Source organism: Mytilinidion resinicola, assembly GCF_010093595.1.
Source record: "Mytilinidion resinicola strain CBS 304.34 unplaced genomic scaffold BDZ99scaffold_4, whole genome shotgun sequence".
Classification (NCBI taxonomy): domain Eukaryota; kingdom Fungi; phylum Ascomycota; class Dothideomycetes; order Mytilinidiales; family Mytilinidiaceae; genus Mytilinidion; species Mytilinidion resinicola.
In genome coordinates, this window is record NW_022985440.1 from 1,649,887 (window position 1) to 1,666,862 (window position 16,976).

The 16,976-nt window shown below is 50.2% G+C and overlaps 7 protein-coding genes across 7 annotated transcripts; 5 read left to right on the forward strand and 2 right to left on the reverse strand.

Moving 5' to 3' along the window:
- The first annotated feature begins 56 nt into the window (after positions 1-56).
- BDZ99DRAFT_495771 (uncharacterized protein) lies at positions 57-1,205 on the forward strand. Its single transcript, XM_033723396.1, has 2 exons — positions 57-654; positions 709-1,205. Exons 1-2 carry the CDS (start codon positions 422-424, stop codon positions 839-841), a joined length of 366 nt encoding a protein of 121 aa, XP_033581216.1. The 5' UTR covers positions 57-421; the 3' UTR covers positions 842-1,205.
- Positions 1,206-1,250: 45 nt separating this feature from the next.
- BDZ99DRAFT_567912 (Mog1p/PsbP-like protein) lies at positions 1,251-2,253 on the forward strand. Its single transcript, XM_033727739.1, has 3 exons — positions 1,251-1,427; positions 1,488-1,691; positions 1,874-2,253. The coding sequence occupies exons 1-3, from the start codon at positions 1,354-1,356 to the stop codon at positions 2,166-2,168; spliced, it is 573 nt and encodes a 190-aa protein (XP_033581217.1). The 5' UTR covers positions 1,251-1,353; the 3' UTR covers positions 2,169-2,253.
- A 241-nt stretch (positions 2,254-2,494) lies between these two features.
- On the forward strand, positions 2,495-4,696 carry BDZ99DRAFT_234292 (uncharacterized protein). Its single transcript, XM_033713543.1, has 5 exons — positions 2,495-2,921; positions 2,978-3,334; positions 3,387-3,658; positions 3,715-3,939; positions 3,998-4,696. The coding sequence occupies exons 1-5, from the start codon at positions 2,882-2,884 to the stop codon at positions 4,589-4,591; spliced, it is 1,488 nt and encodes a 495-aa protein (XP_033581218.1). The 5' UTR covers positions 2,495-2,881; the 3' UTR covers positions 4,592-4,696.
- Positions 4,680-5,874, reverse strand: BDZ99DRAFT_380796 (putative nitrilase; the record flags this gene model as incomplete). Its single annotated transcript, XM_033715205.1, has 5 exons — positions 4,680-4,898; positions 4,949-5,192; positions 5,246-5,564; positions 5,635-5,660; positions 5,723-5,874. The coding sequence occupies 5 exons, from the start codon at positions 5,872-5,874 to the stop codon at positions 4,680-4,682; spliced, it is 960 nt and encodes a 319-aa protein (XP_033581219.1).
- A 1,739-nt stretch (positions 5,875-7,613) lies between these two features.
- On the reverse strand, positions 7,614-8,858 carry BDZ99DRAFT_234197 (uncharacterized protein). Its single transcript, XM_033713542.1, has 2 exons — positions 8,796-8,858; positions 7,614-8,748 (listed from the first exon to the last, which is right to left on the reverse strand). The coding sequence occupies exon 2, from the start codon at positions 8,562-8,564 to the stop codon at positions 7,842-7,844; it is 723 nt and encodes a 240-aa protein (XP_033581220.1). The 5' UTR covers positions 8,565-8,748; positions 8,796-8,858; the 3' UTR covers positions 7,614-7,841.
- Positions 8,859-10,411: 1,553 nt separating this feature from the next.
- Positions 10,412-12,870, forward strand: BDZ99DRAFT_459963 (cysteine proteinase). Its single transcript, XM_033719273.1, has 6 exons — positions 10,412-10,625; positions 10,687-10,923; positions 10,976-11,065; positions 11,128-11,459; positions 11,525-11,962; positions 12,021-12,870. Exons 1-6 carry the CDS (start codon positions 10,502-10,504, stop codon positions 12,396-12,398), a joined length of 1,599 nt encoding a protein of 532 aa, XP_033581221.1. The 5' UTR covers positions 10,412-10,501; the 3' UTR covers positions 12,399-12,870.
- Positions 12,871-14,425: 1,555 nt separating this feature from the next.
- On the forward strand, positions 14,426-16,634 carry BDZ99DRAFT_506950 (uncharacterized protein; the record flags this gene model as incomplete). The annotated part of the gene is made up of 10 exons (XM_033724206.1): positions 14,426-14,678; positions 14,912-15,045; positions 15,084-15,128; positions 15,185-15,596; positions 15,653-15,725; positions 15,778-15,867; positions 15,916-16,106; positions 16,189-16,283; positions 16,395-16,425; positions 16,490-16,634. The coding sequence occupies exons 1-10, from the start codon at positions 14,569-14,571 to the stop codon at positions 16,632-16,634; spliced, it is 1,326 nt and encodes a 441-aa protein (XP_033581222.1). The 5' UTR covers positions 14,426-14,568.
- Positions 16,635-16,976: the final 342 nt, after the last annotated feature.

The following is a 16,976-nucleotide window of genomic DNA, read 5'->3' on the forward strand; positions in this document are numbered from 1 at the left end:
TGCTCAATCGTTCCTGTGTCCGACAAGAAGAGTTCCTTCTATATTGCGTTCGTATATCCAGAGTTGGGCCACGGTGTTGCTGAAGGAGCCGCCCGAACTTCGCTTGAACTGTTCGCAGCTGCTGCATCTGTGCCCCACTCCCACTCCGGCCGCGGAGCGTTGTAATTCGTGCAAGACCCTATTGCGCCCTCTGAAAGTTGCGGTAGAGCTCAGGCAGCGGCTTGTGACCGTGAATCGATATTTATTACCGCCTCTCGGAGCAATTGGAGCTTGTTGTGAGCTCAAGAGTCCTGCGAAACGTCACAGCCAGGGTCGCGCTAGCACGGGCCCCTGTGTCCGCTTTAACGGGTTCTTCGCCAGCATCTTCACAAAAAAAAACTCTCGAGCATAACCGACATCCCGAACACCATACCGAGCCATCATGCCGGCGATACGGGGCTCGCAGTCCAAGAAGAAGACGCGCCGTCACACCCGCGATCTCGACCAGATCCATGCCGACTTGACTGACGGCAAGCACCTCGAGCAGTACAAGCTGGCCCACGCCGTCGAGGACCTGCCCGGCCTCGGCCAGTGGTACTGCACCGAGTGCGCGAAATGGTTTGAGGGCGAGACCAACTTTCTGGGGCACAAGAAGGGGAGCACTCACAAGCGGAGGTACGGACGGAGATCTACAGATGTGAATATTGGGCGCGCACTAACGAATTGTAGAGTCAAAGCACTTCGCGAAGAACCACACACACAGAAGGCGGCGGAGGCAGCAGTGGGAATCGGAACAGACAACGGGAAGCGCACAAATACAACACTTATGGAGATTGACGGTGGTGCGGCGGCAACAGTGTAGAGGAGTGGGAGTCTCTTGGGATCTTAAAACTACCACGAATCGATGTACGACTTGATGGAACCACAAAACTGCATGGCATGGCGTTATGGGTGGGCATTGCTTGGGCGGGGTGAGGCTGCATGGGGTACCTCAAGGTTCTATAGGGTCATATAAAATGTTTAGACATTGGAGGAAATTGCAGTGTTGCCTAGGTGCCTGGTCCAAGACCTTGATGCCTTCACCAAAAAGCGAGGAAAGGTTGGAGGAGAAGAGCATCTGAAACGGAGAAGATCCCACATGATACCCTCAGCAAATAGAGTACTAAAGTCACCTTCATAAAATTGCTTTGAAATTTGGCGCTGCCAACCAGGTAGAAACATCTCGCTGCCTGACCATCTGCCTGATTGCTACCTGCATCCACCATCGCCAAATAAAATTTATATAATGCAAGACGGCTCTCCTTCATACCACATAACAACGACTTCCTACAAGAACCACTTCACTCGGACAATCTGTCTACTTGAATAAGAACCATGTCATTCCAACACACCAACCTATTCGGTGGCGCCATAACCGTCGACCTCCCAACCGGGTTTGGCGACGTGAGGTTCGTCTATCCAATCCCTTCACACCCAACCAACCCTACTAACCTCGCTGTCTACAAAAGCGACATACGCCAAGTCCCTGACACCCAAGAAGTCTACCTCGATGCCAACGGCTTCACATCCATCATCTTCGACATCCTCGAGTGGGTCGAAGATGCCGCCTCCGATGAAGCAGCGCTGAAGGTGCATTTCCAAGACATCGTAGACGGCAGCGGGGATGCCACCAACTTCCACGAGGTCAAGCAGGCGACTTTAGCAAAGATGCCGTAAGCCTTACTCTCTTTCCCCATGAATATTTCCCTACTTTCAGTATTACGTCTCATTCATACTTGTCATTGCGTCAAGGAAGTCTTCGTTATTACGTGTTTCAGCCTCCACCCTCTTCTACTCCTAATCTGATAACGTCCAAAATGATCCTTCACTGAGTTTTACGCTAAGAATCTCACAGCTCTACTCCAGCCCATACCCTTCTAGCCATCCAAACACCTGCCACACCACCAACTCCCCCACGCAATCCTCAGCCCGACTTCACCGCCATCCTGCTCACGCTTGTACGGCTTGCGGAGCAGAAGACTGACATCACAATCGCCATCAACGTACCACATGTAGCTGAAGAGTATGCTCTCGGAAGCGTAGACCTAGAGAACGGCAAGCCAGGTGTGATGCTGGAAGCGGCAGCGATGGTGCGGGAGAAAGTTTTAGCGAGCTTCGAGGTCAAGGACTGGGGCCTTTTTGTTAATTAGACTTTATCTGCATGGTCCAGATATGGAAGTCCGTGATGAAATTCAGGAGAATTTGGTGGCCTAGGAATAGGGACAGGAATCGGGCTAGGATCGGCTTTCATGGCAGAGATTTATAAGCTTGGCACTAAAGGGAATTACAAAAATTTGTTACCTACTTCTTGAAGTGTCCAAGATCACAAGGCAGATTTCGAAGATGCTGTTGATATGTGCATTTATATAGTGTCCATGCTACTTTGAAACTAGCGCGGTCATTTACCGAGCCTTCCAGGCTCTCCCTAAAGGCTCAAACCGACCATGATTCATAACTCCCTAGTTATCTTGCAGCCATGATTTCTAAGCGGTGAACCGCTCTAAGAATTACAACGAAGTCCTCATCACCACGGTGCTCTCCGTGATGGCAACAAGTGATTAAAACTTCTCTCAGCTACGCTTCACAACCTTGTGACAACTGTTCGACATCAAGGGCCGGCAAGGTTTAACCTAGCATTGGGGCTACAGTTAGTTGCCGCTAGATGCCTATTAGAAGGCCAAGGATTACAAAGGTATCCGGACACCCCCGGGCGTGTAATCGACATATCATCTAGACAGCCATTGCATATCAAGATCTTTGAGTCGTGTGCCGACCCACAATTATCTCTCCTACCGGCATTCGCAAACACAACATTACAGGAGCAAGCTAGATCTTTCTGGCTAATACTCCTTGGCTGCAGACTATGTCATTAAGAGCACGCCAGAACTGCTGGACATGCAAAGGTTTATCTCACGCCCGCCACAGCCTTTTACAACCACAGTCAGCTGACTTCTCGAAGATCGGAAGATCGGGTGTGACAGAATCCTGCCCACATGCCAGAACTGCTCGAGGACGAACCGCCTGTGTCAAGGCTATGGAATGAAGCTTGCATGGCCTGATACAAAGTCCGACGGCAGACGCAAGCAAAAGCGGTATTCAATAGAGCACAACTTCACTCAACTATCATCACGCTATAGGAAATTTCGAGGGGGGCTAGCGTTCCTCAACACTACTGCATTTGACGTGAAAGGCATTGCGCCCTCTCTTCTCGACCTGATCACCGAGAATCCTTCCGAAGTCATGGTTCCAAGAATCATGAGAAGCCTCTCTTTAAATCCGACACTGACCGAGAACGATGGCCTTCTACTATCGTATTGTAAATAGCACATATCGCTCTGCGCTTGCGTACCCAGCTAACATTAGTGGAGATGATACCGTTCTGGCTCGGATGATCACGACGATTGATGACGACAACAATGGCTTCCGAACGAACATCTTACCAATGGCACTTTCATCTGAAGATTCTACGAAAAGCCTCCTCAAAGCAACTTTAGCGTTAGCATCATTTCATCTGTCCAAAACAGAAGACGCTATACAGTATAAGATGGCCGCATTCAAAAGGCTATGCATTTCCTTGTGGATAAGCAAAAATTCGGTAGCAGCGCAAGCGGCCTCTTGCATGATGCTATGCGTCTATAGCGTATGGTTTCGTCAAACTCTCGAGCTATAATACTAGCTGCTGACGCAACCTACCAGGTTTTTGATCCTACCGACTCGAGTTGGCCACTGCATCTGAAGGCCGCGAAGGATATACTAAAAGTTATACCCGAAGCGGCCCGTACAGATTTTCCACTTCCATTTCTTTCTGTCTGGGTAGATTATCACGACATTCTCAGCGAGTATAGCCAACGCTATCCGACATTCTCGGGGACTTCGGCCAGCGATGTGATAGTCCCTTCTAGCGATGACAATGATCGCAAGGTATTCACACCACATCATAGAAGTCGTCTGGTTCAAGGAAGACACTAACGCCATGCAGATCGTAGGATTACTTGGTTGTTCTCCCGAAGTCATGCGGCTTATAGGGTGCATCAATCATCTCAGAGCTTTGATAATACGTTCACGCACGCACGGCCCAGACTCCGGAATTGTTCAACTCGCCTCTATCATTCGTTACCGACTACAGGGTCTGAATCAAGAAGTTTCCTTTCGCCTGGGACAAAACGCAGGTACCGTCGATGCGGGACGTGTGAGGCGCACAGCTGAATTCTACCGAATTGGTGCTCTCTTGTACCTGCATCAAGTGGCACCCGAGTCGTCTCTAACGGCAGAATATGTCCCAGGCCTCGTTCGAGAAGCTTTCGAGCTCATGGACTGGATGGAGATCTGTACCAGTCCATGGCCTCTGTTTATGTTGGCATGCCATGTTACGTCGGATATTGACAGAATCAGGGTTCTTGACATTCTGGACTCTATGGACGAGAAGAGACGAATTGGCAACGTTCAGATTGTCAGAGGCATTATCAAGACTCTGTGGAAGCAAAATGACCTCCGTTCCGACCAGAGAAATGAGCACATTGACGATTGGCGTGATCTCATCGATACGAGCGCGGGCATTCCGTCTTTCATCTGATCTACCACCTACGAAGTACTCCACCAAGTCCGGAGGAATTTCCACGTTACTTTGAAAGCTAGCTTGAAACATGAGATTAATCTACCTTCTACTTCATCAACGTTACATGCTTCGCTGCAACCGGATTCACTAGGAGACTGAGTAAGTCTGGCCTGGCATAATGTCCTACCGTGTCTATGAAAGTTTTCGCGTAATCGATATCGCGAAGATTGATATCCGCAATCAATACGCCCTCCTCTCCAGTATCTAGCGGTTCGCATAACGGCTTTCCATCTGGACCAAAGATCATCGAGAAGCCACCTCCAGGCTGTCCGTACTGTTAGCCATCCGCATGTCATGATCGGAACGACGACCTACAGTCTTTGTGACCGGGTTCCCGGTCAAGTTATTCTTCTCCAAATTCTCTTCCGTCAATATCTGCGTTGCAACCAACACGAACGTCTGTCCCTCAATAGCCATGAACTGGCTCGCTCGGTAGCTCGCTTCCCCAGTCTCATGGTACTGCCACGCTATTTTCTTCGGATCTGGCATCTCAAACTCCGGAGGCCAACTCGCGACGTGGATCTGTACGCCTTGCGAGTACTCATAGTACCTTAAAAGCCTATTCTCCAACATCAGCGTTCTCCGCCTGAATAACCCATAACAAACACTCACGGCTGCAAATGCTCCCAACAATTCAACCCCCCAATCCGCCCAAACTTCGACGGAACAACACAGGTCAACGAATCAGCCTGCCCATCGCCCCACAGCGTTCGCTCAACATGCGTCGGCTTGATCTTTCGCCTGTGGTGCACGATTTCGCCCTCTGGCGAGATGAAGGACTGTGCCATGTACAGACTCGCGCCGTCACGCTCGCTGTATCCCAGTACTACGAACATGCCCGCCTCTTTCACCGCGGTCTGGATGCGCCGCATTTGCGGCGAGTCGCGGACTAGCGAGTTCGCCATGTATTCGTGGATCATGGGGACATTGCCTATTGTAGAGTCGCTTTAGCTCCCATACCTCCAACACCAACTGCTTCGATCTTTCGAATCGGGCCTCACCAATCACAGACGTCGTCCAAATACCCCTAACTTCCCCCCATCTCCGATCAGCTTCACTCAAGAAGGGGCAGATTGGCGCGCAACGAACCACGGATACCCAGGGATCCACACTTCGGGGAAACCGAGCACTTGCACGCCGTCCTTCGCGCTCTGCTGGATCAGCGCGATTGTTTTGTCCACGCTGCCGGAGAGGTTCAGCCACACGGGCTCGGCTTGCACGGCTGCGACGCGGACTTGCATGGTCGCTTTGTTAGACGAGGAGGCGGAGGATATCAAGGAGAAGGGCGATGATGATGAGGAGGAGGAGGAGGATTTGTTCGAGCTGGGAGTTCCTGGCGTTGATATGGTTTCGAGGGGGCGACTGGCTACTTATTATCAAATACTCTTTATGCGGCTTGATTGACCTCGCACGGCAGCCTTTCGGCAGATGTTAAGATCGCGGAGTACTGCCTCCTTGTTCACGACTTCGGGGTTGTGTTTCCTAACATAGGCAGTGTAGATGGCGCGGTGGTGGTCTGGGGTGCGGGTGTCTGATTGGTGCGATCGCAAACTGCTGCCGTTGGTTGCTTTAGCGGCGTTGCTTATTGGTGTGGAATGGGAGAAGCGATCATATTTCCTTCAATATTACTTGTCTTGCAGCGAATGAGATGGTATGGAGGTGGGTTCCTGTGAGGGTTGGCTTCCGATGCAATGTTTCGCGATTTCAGTACGGTTGGTTTGCCCCGTTATCGTTCTTGTCGCGTGGGACTGCTGCATCTGGAATCTTTGCATGTTATGGACCCACGTGCTACTATCCGTTCACCGAGTTCATCTCGTGTCTCAGCTTTCATAATCATCCGTGCGAATATCATGTGGTGTATTAACGGCAATCTCTGTCCTAGCAGCTATGAAAACTTCCGCAGAACCGACAAACAGAACTCAGAGACGGAGCAGAAACGCGATTCGTTATTGAAATCGTAAAAGCCCAAAACTTAATATGAAGTAGATGTGAGCCGACCTCCTATCAAAAGTACCATGAAGAAGCGACAATGGATCGTGGACCGGGGGTGAGCAGAGAGTTGGTGAAGAAGACCATCCGTTACAGACCAAGGCAATAATGAGGGGTTTTACTAATAACGAGTACGCCTTACCATCACTATTGATGGGGAGAGAAAACCACACCAGATAACGAGAGATGGTGTTCCCCGGCGTTCTTTGAGAATCTGCTTGATCCTGACTCTGAAGCACACAGCACACACAGCCATAATCTCTTGGCCAGTATATTTTTGATGGTACGTAGAAGAGCCTTAGCAGTGCCATCTATACAAGCCCAGATTCCGGCTTATATACAGATATCGAGGCTTCATGAAAGTCACGTGAGCTCTAATCTCAATGCACGACGGGACGATCCAAAAAGAATGGGTCTCGTGGAGATGGAAAGCATCCATGGACGCTGCGATAGAAACAGCGGAAGACCTGTTGTCTCTGTGAGTAGACTATTGGAGAGCTACACGAGTCTCACTATTCGAAAGGCGACTGAAGACACACGGGGCGGTAGGGCCAAATTCTCAACTTTCTGTTTGGTTCGTAGCAGTGGTCCCCGAGAACTAGATTTCGCCCATTTAACGAAGATAGAAGCCCTTCGAGATAGACGACCAGTGGTCGTTACGTAAAGTGTTCTGAAATAATGGCAACCGATTCTTAGGAACTTGTGAGACATCTGAACCCGCGCTCTGAAGCATCCCGTATATCGTGAGTATTTCTAGTGATGTAATGGAGTACCATGGACCGTGATGAATGGTCGATTGATGCGAATATTTACCATGCAAATATGTAGCCGCGGAGAATCTACACGTTGTCCGGATATTTGACTGTACACTGGTAGTAATGAAGAAGTGTACCCAAAGGTTTGTTCAGGTACATCCAAGCCAACAATTCCTAACACGAACTACGATTCAGTTTATTGAGTGAGGAAATATTTGAGCCAGCGGAATAGTTCGGGAAAACTTACAGGATTGGTCAATAAGAATTTGCAGACATTTGTCAAACGAGCGTGACGGTCGTAATCTCCATCTGCTTATCATAGTCGTAGGAGGCGCGCAAAACAAAAGCTCCAATCCTCTCGAACGTACCGTCCGCTCTTTTAGAAAGAAGAAGTCCTGCAAAATCATAATCTCCTTCATAATCATCCTCGTATTGTGCTTCTTTTGGTCTGTCACGGATAATCGCTAACCCCAGCAATGTCCGTAGCGTTCATTGTTTACGGAGTGCGACAGCATGCTCGTCAGCCGACCATCATCTGCATATATTGCAATCTGGTGCAACGTCTGTTGGAACAATTGAAGTGGCCCGCGCAAGGTCAGAGCGCCTCTACGAACCCTACCATAAGGTGCGGCAGAGTTCTCCGGCTCGATATCGTGGCCAAGGTATTCGCAAAGAACTAAAGGATCAAAAGAACACTTTGCCCACATCAAATCGCCCAGAGCTTCTCGCGAGACAGACACAGGGCGCCGGAGAGACAAGCAGGACCAGGTTGGAGCCCTTGCTTTGCGTCGAGCGAAGGAGTCCATGCCTCTTGCGAGGGAACCATCTGCGACGTGCCATAATAGACTTTGGAAAAGATCATTTTTCCAGATTCCGGCTAGGTAGTCGTCTCGTAATACCGTGTTAAACCTAAATGTAAGTCCAGAGAGGGTCGGTAAACTGTCAGTTTGGTCGGTCATATTTCTGGCGTAGGCTAGCTCCAAAATCCGGTACCAAGCACTGATACGGTTTTCCCGCTTTTGATCGAGAACTAGGCTAACTAATGAGGGCGATTCCTCAAGGATTGGGTGTGGCCGATTGCAGGCTAAGGTGGGAATATTTTCAACCTCCCGCGGAGGCAGCGCCGACGCACTGTAATGCCGAAAGAAAGGACTCGTCGTGAAAGACAGTGTTCTTGTAATGTCCATGCTCGGGTATGAACATGGCCAGCGCTGTACGGCTGAGCAGAATCCAGAGCCGAATCATCCATTAGGTTGATATGGCCCCGAGTATTGCGTTTGCAAAAGAAAGGAATGCGACACATGACTTGTGGCCAGGAAGAATCGGATTCATGGACCACAAGTCCCTCGGAGCAATCAGTTGCATCCTCCGCTGAGATAGTCAGCGCTGAGTTGGAGTAGATGTACGGCATTTCGGACATTTCTTGGGCTTTGTCGTCCTCACTATCTTGCAGAATGCAGATAGCATCTACCCAAAGATACATGAATCCCAGAGCTCTTGTAACCTCGATGGCGTCGCGTATTGTCTTTGGTAGCCTGGAAAATGATAACGAGTTCGAATGCTCTGCCAGCGTTGATGTACGCGTTACTTCTGTTTGCTGATGACCCCAGCAGTAGCTGAGTGTCACGAATTGACCGTGTTCTTCGGCGTAAGTAGTATGCAGATATAACTCCTCATTCGACTGGCAACGTAAATTACCCTTGTTGGTAACAGTGGAGGATCTGGTAGGCTACAGCCTCCGTGCTTGTCGCATTCCACCAGCCAGAGTCTTGCGAGCGCGATCATAGATTTGAGAGCGGTGTCGCTGTTTTCGAGATCTGGACGGCTTAGAATCGTCTTCGAGAGTGGATCGCCTAGAAACGTTAGCCGTACACCTCAGCCTGAGTTTGATAGAGCCCCACTGGAGTCTGCCGTCACCCGGTATTTGCACCGTGCTAAATCGGCTTTGGGAGCCCCACTGTATAGGTCTGCACACTTCGTCACGTCTGTCAACTTCAGTTCGATGGAGTTCAAGCTTTGGGGCATCCATCTCCAGTAGCGCTGCGTTACACTCAAACTGATTGGATTCCGGAGCTTATGTGACGCTGCGTAGTTGAAGCGTTGGACCAATAATGTTGCGACCAAGCAACCCTTTGTTGTCCACTCATTGAGGTATCCTAAGAAGTCGTACTCGAATACGAATAACTGCACTGACACCCAATGGGCGATGCCTTTCATGGACTCGTACTGGAATCCGAACGTTGTTCCATCGTTACCAGACCTCAACCTGGTCGGTGGGATGGTCTTAAGGCGAGAGTAATTATATCCATCGCTAATGAGAGAGCAGAGGCGGTCGCAGCAGACTGAACATAAGAGGGCCATTAGGACTCTTTGCAACCTAACGGAGAATGAGTTGAGTTGGACGGAACGATTGAACCACCTTATCATGCGGCTTAGAGCACTTGAACAGAAGCAAGAAAAACTCCGATGGTGTATGTAACAAGAGGCGGCACATGTGAGGCTGAGCGAAATATATGCCTGAGGCAATAAGAACGAAGTTGCTGCCTACGCAAAAGCAATTACTTACCGCCTGGGCGCTGGATATCTCGGCTATCAGTTAACACCGTCACCCCTGTCCTCATTAGGGTCTTTGAGGTCTGACTGTGGTACCTACATGAATATATGAAGAAAGATTTCCCCATGGAGTGGAAGGAAGGTTGCGGAGTAGAGGATACAGCTTGATTCACGAGAAAAAGAATGAGGGACAGCCTTGTTCCATTCCCTTGGATGTATTCGTTGCACACATGGGATTATACTGTCTAGAGGGAGATGAGAAAGCAGCGTGTTCTGTATATACCGAAGTGCAGGATGCGTGGTGGTTGAGGAAGAGGAGAGATGTCGGTTCCCCGTTGATATTGAGCGGCAGCCACAGCGGAGGTGCCCCTGTCAGAGATCGGGAGATCGGCGCGCAATTAAGGGTCATTTGGGACCGTAAGCTATTCCGGTAACTATCCCAAACCTTCACCACCACCACCATTTCACTGCGAGGGCAGGCCGTCACTTTTCCCCGTGACGCTCCCAAAGACCCCCGACGCTCGCTCTCTCCATTGCGAGCCATGTAGCCGGTGATTCCTCCCTCACCACCATGGACAGCATCGCAGTCAAGCCGCCCTCGGGCGCCGCGCTGGCGTCGCCCAAAGTCACCAAGAATGCAAAGACTGCCGCCGTCACCGCGAATAGCATGGAATCCAGCGTTGCCTTTGGGTGTGGTAGGTCCTCTACACGGAAATACTCCTCCAGTCGCCCCCCAATATTGACACGGCATCGCAGAACACGTCCGGGAGCTCTTCGAAGAGGCCAAGAAGGCCGCCACCAGAAATTATATCCAGATCCTCCAGACGATTCACGACAAGCCTAGTATAATAGCACAAACCCACAGATCTACTGCCAATGCCGACGGCCGGTCCGTCGTCTCCCTCCGCCCTCTATATTTGTGTCTCCAATGTCCGAACGTGATGACCGAGGAGGTTCGAGACGGCCATTTTGACGCCAAGGGGCATGCCTTTTGTACGGATATACGATCCAGCATGTCTAGAACACACGGCTAATACTAGGGTAGCTGTGGAATCACGAGAAGGATATCTCTATTGCCACCCATGCGCCGATTACGTCTACGACCCGGCTCTAGAAACGCTCCGGCTGCAGAAAGGTTCGTAGTTCCAGATCGTTGTACGGGTATCTGTATTCAAGCCCGATCTGATGCTCTTACAGGCAAGAAGCGGAAACACGAAGAGATGAACAGCCCGGACAACTCTCAGCTCATTCGCCACAACTCTACCTTCGTTCCTTGCCGCGCCATCGGGTTGCGAGGTCTCTATAACATGGGCCAGACCTGTTTCATGAGCGTCATCCTACAAACACTTCTACACAATCCATTTGTCCGAAATTTTTATCTTGCCGAGGGTCATAAACCGGCCGACTGTGAAAAGGACGCATGCGTGAGCTGCGCTATGGACGAGATAATCATCGAGTTCCACTCAGCGGAGAAGACAGAGGGATATGGAGCTGTCAGTATGTTGCTTGGGAGCTGGATGGCTGCACAGGTACACACTCCGCGGGAGAGGAGACGCATCACGAATTTCGGACAACTTGTGCTAATATAACGCAGGCACTTGCAGGCTATCAGCAACAAGACGCACATGAATACATGCAATTCATCCTAAATACGCTCCACCTCGAAAATGGCGGCTCCACAGACTCCCATGGCTCCGACTGCGGTTGTATCATCCACCAAACTTTTGCGGGTATGCTGCAGAGTACCGTCACATGCGACAAATGCCGCAACGTCACAACAGCACTGGACCCCGTCATGGACCTCAGTCTCGACCTACGTAGCCAAGCGAAGAAGCGAAAATTACAACAAAGTGGCGACGGAGGCGACAAGGACTTTGCGATCGATATCCGGGACTGTCTCGACAGGTTCACTGGGAGGGAGAGGCTAGCGGCGGCCGAATACACATGTGGGAATTGCGGTGGCCAACAGCAAAATGCAACGAAGCAGCTCAGTATAAAGCGACTACCGCCGGTTCTTCCAATACACCTAAAGGTATATATGGGGGAAAAAAAAATTAGAGTAGAAAACTAGCTAACAAGGGCATTTATAGCGCTTCGAACATTCCAAATCCTCGTCCTCGAAACTCGAAACCAAAATCAAATTCCCGCTCACGTTGGACATGTACCCGTACACGACGCACTGCAAGACTACCGCTCCAACCACGAAAGCATCCTTAAAAAACCCCTCTCTATCGAATCTCAATTCCTCTCAAAATATCAATTCTCCATATCCTTCTCTATACTATGAACTCTCCTCAGTTGTCGTTCACAAGGGCAAAATCGACTCTGGACACTACGTTTCTTATTCCCGGGAAGGGAACGACTGGTTTCTCTTCGACGATTCCAAGGTCGTACTAGTCCCAGAAAGCGAAGTCTTAGCCGCGAATGCATATCTTCTCTTCTACATGGTTGGGGCATTGGAAGTATGAGAACCGTAATATTACTGGACGTAAAAGTCCGACAAGTCAGTTTGTGCTTGTATGCTTTCCCTTGGCGTTATGTTATCTTTCTACCCTGGCTCCAGTTCATCTACTCAATTGGATATGGGTGGGCATTTCCCTGGCGTTGGGCACTACGATTGTCGATTTCTAGCTTTAAACCTCATCAAGGTGTGAGTTTGTTACATTTCTTGCGATTCGTGTTCCTTCACACATGTCTTTGGTTAGTGGCATTTCTGGCGGCATTTGCACGCATATCTTGATTCTCTCTACCTATCTTTGTTGACGTTGGTGTTGCCGGAATTGGATGTGCTGGCTACGGCGCATGATCATTAGGAAAGTCATCTGGCTTCAGTTACTGGTTGGTAACGAAAGGCAGCTGGTGGCTGCATTGTATATTTGCCGAGGGGACAGACGAATAACATCTACCTACGCATTTGAACAAGGGTTCATGTCTCAACTGCAAATGACAGAGTATGATTCCTGTTGGCGCTAATATGCAGCATCGAAACATGGCCGTATGGCCTTTACCGCCTTCGAGAAGAGCGATGGAGAGGTGCGATTACAGCTTGCATCTGAAGGCGGCGTGGGTATCTGCACAGTCAAACCCGGCCAATAATTGTGAGCCAAGCAAATAGGTCATCATCTACGAGACTCGCATCAGATAGCCTGCAGCTCTAGTAGTGTTGATGCATTGCTACCTCTCGTCAGGAAATAGGGTCGAGACTGACATCCTTGAGAATATTATGAATAGATAATCCGATTGGACGCAACACTCCTCTCTTGCTCTTCGTATCAGACGAGTAACCGAGATCACGTCCCAGGCATCTCCCACACCCTCCCATGGTCGCCAACCTCAGCTAGTGGAGGCTGTGGTGTCTGTTGGTACATAGACGCGTCATGCTGAACGGGTCCTGTCACCGTGCCAGCATTCTGTCTCATAAGACGCCTCGTTCTCGGCCGTTCCCATAGAGCCCACCCTATCGCCGAGAGGAGCATGACGCCGAGTGTTACACCAACTGCGTGGACGAAAATGAGCGAAGCGTTGTCGCATCCACTGTTGTCACCGCAGACGAAGTTAGCGCTCGGTGCTCCGCAGTCTGAGAGTCATTGACCGCCGTCTTGGGCGCCTTGGACCACGCAAAAACTCAGCTTTCAGTCAACAAAACTGGTAATTTGAAAGGAGGCCAGAATTCGCAGCATACGTACCTGCATTAAGCCTGGGGTCGGCTTCCCTGCAAATGTGTGGACAGGACTCGCCCCAATTCCTATCCGTACACGGCGCGATAGATCGAACCCAGACCACTGTAGCAAGGGCCATTTCCTGTGCATGATTCTCCGATGGCACAGCAGGCACTTACAGGGGCAGCTAGGTCGCAGGGCACGAATGCGACGCCGACGTCGTTGCCAGTGGTGACCTTGTTGAGGAATAAGCGTACTGAAGCGTTTGCCATCACACTCAGGTAAAGGCAGTTGGAAAAGAGGGCACAACTCACCAGAAGGAAGCATAAAATATTACGTCGTTGAGAACATTCCAACTGCTTCGAAGCTGTGAGATTCATTCCTACGCTACTTCCATTGAGCTTAGCTAGCATCTACTAAGTTTCTTAACTCTCGTACTTCTCTCACACAGAGTGGCTTTACAACTTTACATACCGGTAGGTGTTCCGGAGTCACTCCTTCGTCTGGTCTATGTTGTAGTCAAGTGACTTCTTTCTACCAGCACGAGGAAGTCAGGTGCTCAGCTAAAACTCGTGACGGGACAGGTGGCTGTAGAATATAAACCCCCTCCTTTCGAAAGAGCCCTGATTTCTCGACAAGAGCGCCTCCAAGTATTGCTTCAAACATCTCTCTGAAGACATGTCATGTGCTGGCTTGGGGCGATGCGGCAGCCAACCCTCTTTACGAGTGGAGCCGTGGGGGAGATGTTCAAATGCAGACATGGAAAGTTATCATGTTTGTAGACGGAGGAGCAAAACGGATGAAACAGGAGACTCATGGGTGAGAAAGACTGATGACGGTAGGCAAGGTAACGCTGCTTATTATCTCTTCAGCATAAGGACAGCCTTTTTCCGCCTTCTAAGCCTCTGCTACTCGTCAGTATTTAAGCCCAATCGCCATCACCACATGTCCTTAGTAACGATGCCCAGCATTACAGTTGATGCTTCCACCCTCCACTCCATCAGAGACTGGGTCGCCTCATTTCGACACAACCTCCACATCAGCCAACTTCTCCTCTCTTTTCCGATCTCTTGAAAGCAAAACGCACATGTGTGTTGTTTTACGTATGCTTCTCCATCACCCAATCACCAGACAGATTTCCAACCATTGCTGCATCTCTTTCTCCCAAGTTGATCCATCAAGAGCCCCGCGAGCGAGCATCGAGACATAGCCCGTTACATCACCCCCAGTTTCCACAGGAGACTCGCACTGCCACCATAGCTAGGAACGCATAGCATTGTTGATTGCTCCTGGGCTAACTCCCTTGGCCTAAGAACCTGAAGTGGAGGGAGCTTTATATTCAGCCGGCGCTGGTTCATCATCAGTGGCAACGTTGCCGTGTTCGTCGGATATATCGCCATCGGTTCAGCCAAAAGCACACAAGCTATCATTGCCGGTGCCACCTGTATAGGCATGGGTGCGGACTGTGTCAACTCGCTGCTTTCGCCTTGCCAGAGCTACTACCAAATCGCCTCCGCCACATAGGGGTCCTCATAGCCGGTAAGTACTACGCCCTGTCATCCTGACCTCTGAGATCCCATACTCACCTCGAATAGACCTGAGCACTTGGGTTGCGGTCCTCTTTGGCCCCATAACCGGCCGTTACGCTATCCGCCACGGCGAAGCTTGGAGATGGCTCTTCTACGGCCCGGCGATTGCTTGTTGCATCTCTTTCGTGCTACTAGTCTGGCTATACAAGCCGCCACAGCATCCCCGTGGCACTCCGTTTAAACAGGCGTTTCGCGAGCTTGACTACTGTGGCGCGGTACTCTTCACCACCGGGGCGCTACTCGTCTTCACTGCTGTGATCTACACTCAGATCATAACATTGAGTGATCCTAAAGTCATCGGATTGCTGGTCGCGGGTTTCGTAATTATTGTGGTATTCGCATTATATGAGACTTTCGTGCCGCTAAAGCAGCCGATGACACCGCCAGAGATCTTTGCGAAGGACTACGGGCGAGAATTGTAAGTTTTCTCCCAAAGACCATGAGAAGGAGTTGAAATGCTTACGTGTGGACCAGCACATTCCCTTTCATTGCCGGAATTATCGTGAACATGTTCTTTTATTCAGTCAACATCGCCTACCCAACGGCCGTAAGCTCTAATTCCCTTGGTTCTGTTCTTTTCGCCTGCTAAGTCGTTCCAGATCAACGTCCTCTGGACTAATGCCACCACTCCCCTCTCCTACTCTCTTGAGCTCACCTTGCCGCAAAATCTTGGTCTCATCTTCGGCTCAGTCCTCCTGTAGATTTTCGGCATTCGAATTGGCCACTGGAAATACCAGTTCATCGGATCCTTCTTCGTTATGCCACTCTTCGGCAGACTACTCGCACTCATGAAACCAGACAACAAGGCCACGATCATGGTCTTTGTGTTTATCTGTGAGGGGGCGTATGGATGGGCGCAAACGCTGAGTATCACGTTCATCCAGACGGGAGTGCCACAAACGCAGCTGGGAATTTCCGGAGCATTGGCGTAAGTCTTGCCGTGATTTTACCTACGCTTACCCTATAAGTATTCACTAACAATGAGATAGAGGTGTTGCCCGCTAGACTAGTGGTGCATTGTCCCAGTCCATCTACCTCACCATCCTGTCGCACGTTCAAGCATCCCATGCGGCGTCTCTCGTTCCGAAGGCAGCCATCGCGGCTGGTGCTACCCCTTCCACGGCTCAGGCACTATTGGCCGCACTACCGCTCGGCGCGACAGCCATTGAAAAATAACCCGGGATTACGACCGCAATTGTTGAGGCGGCGGGCGCAGCGGTCGTTCAAAGCTATGTCGTGGGACTGAGGTACGAGACTCCTCCTTCCCTTTTCTGTTTTGAGTAGGAAACTTGAAGGCTGACTCTGACATAGGACGATATGTCTCGCATCGATCGCGTTTGGTGCAGTAGGTATCGTCTGCTGTTGCTTATCGAATGACATTGGTCCAAAGATGAACGACAAGATCGAGCTCTTTTTGGAGAACGATGTGCAGGCGGACAAGAATCGCTTCCATTGAGATTTACTTCTTGTGACCAAGATCACCGTTCTGTGTGGGTAGTTAGCCTCTTCTGTCGAAAACAGTTAGGATCAACCTCATTGATCTTTTTGATCTCCAGACCCATTGAATGGCCAAATTAGCCTGACCCCTCAGGTCCTCCCCCTGAATCTACCCATTCACAAGCTCCATCGTAGTTAGCGGTTGATGCCTCAGATTAGAATATATGCAGTCCGTTCGCATTGATATGTACAATCCCATCGATACACAGTGCCCAGCCCCGCCGCTCCGCTTTGGCTGTCTTTTACACAAAGGCATATGATTTGGGTTGATAGAGAAATGAAATTGAAGACAGCAATGAAA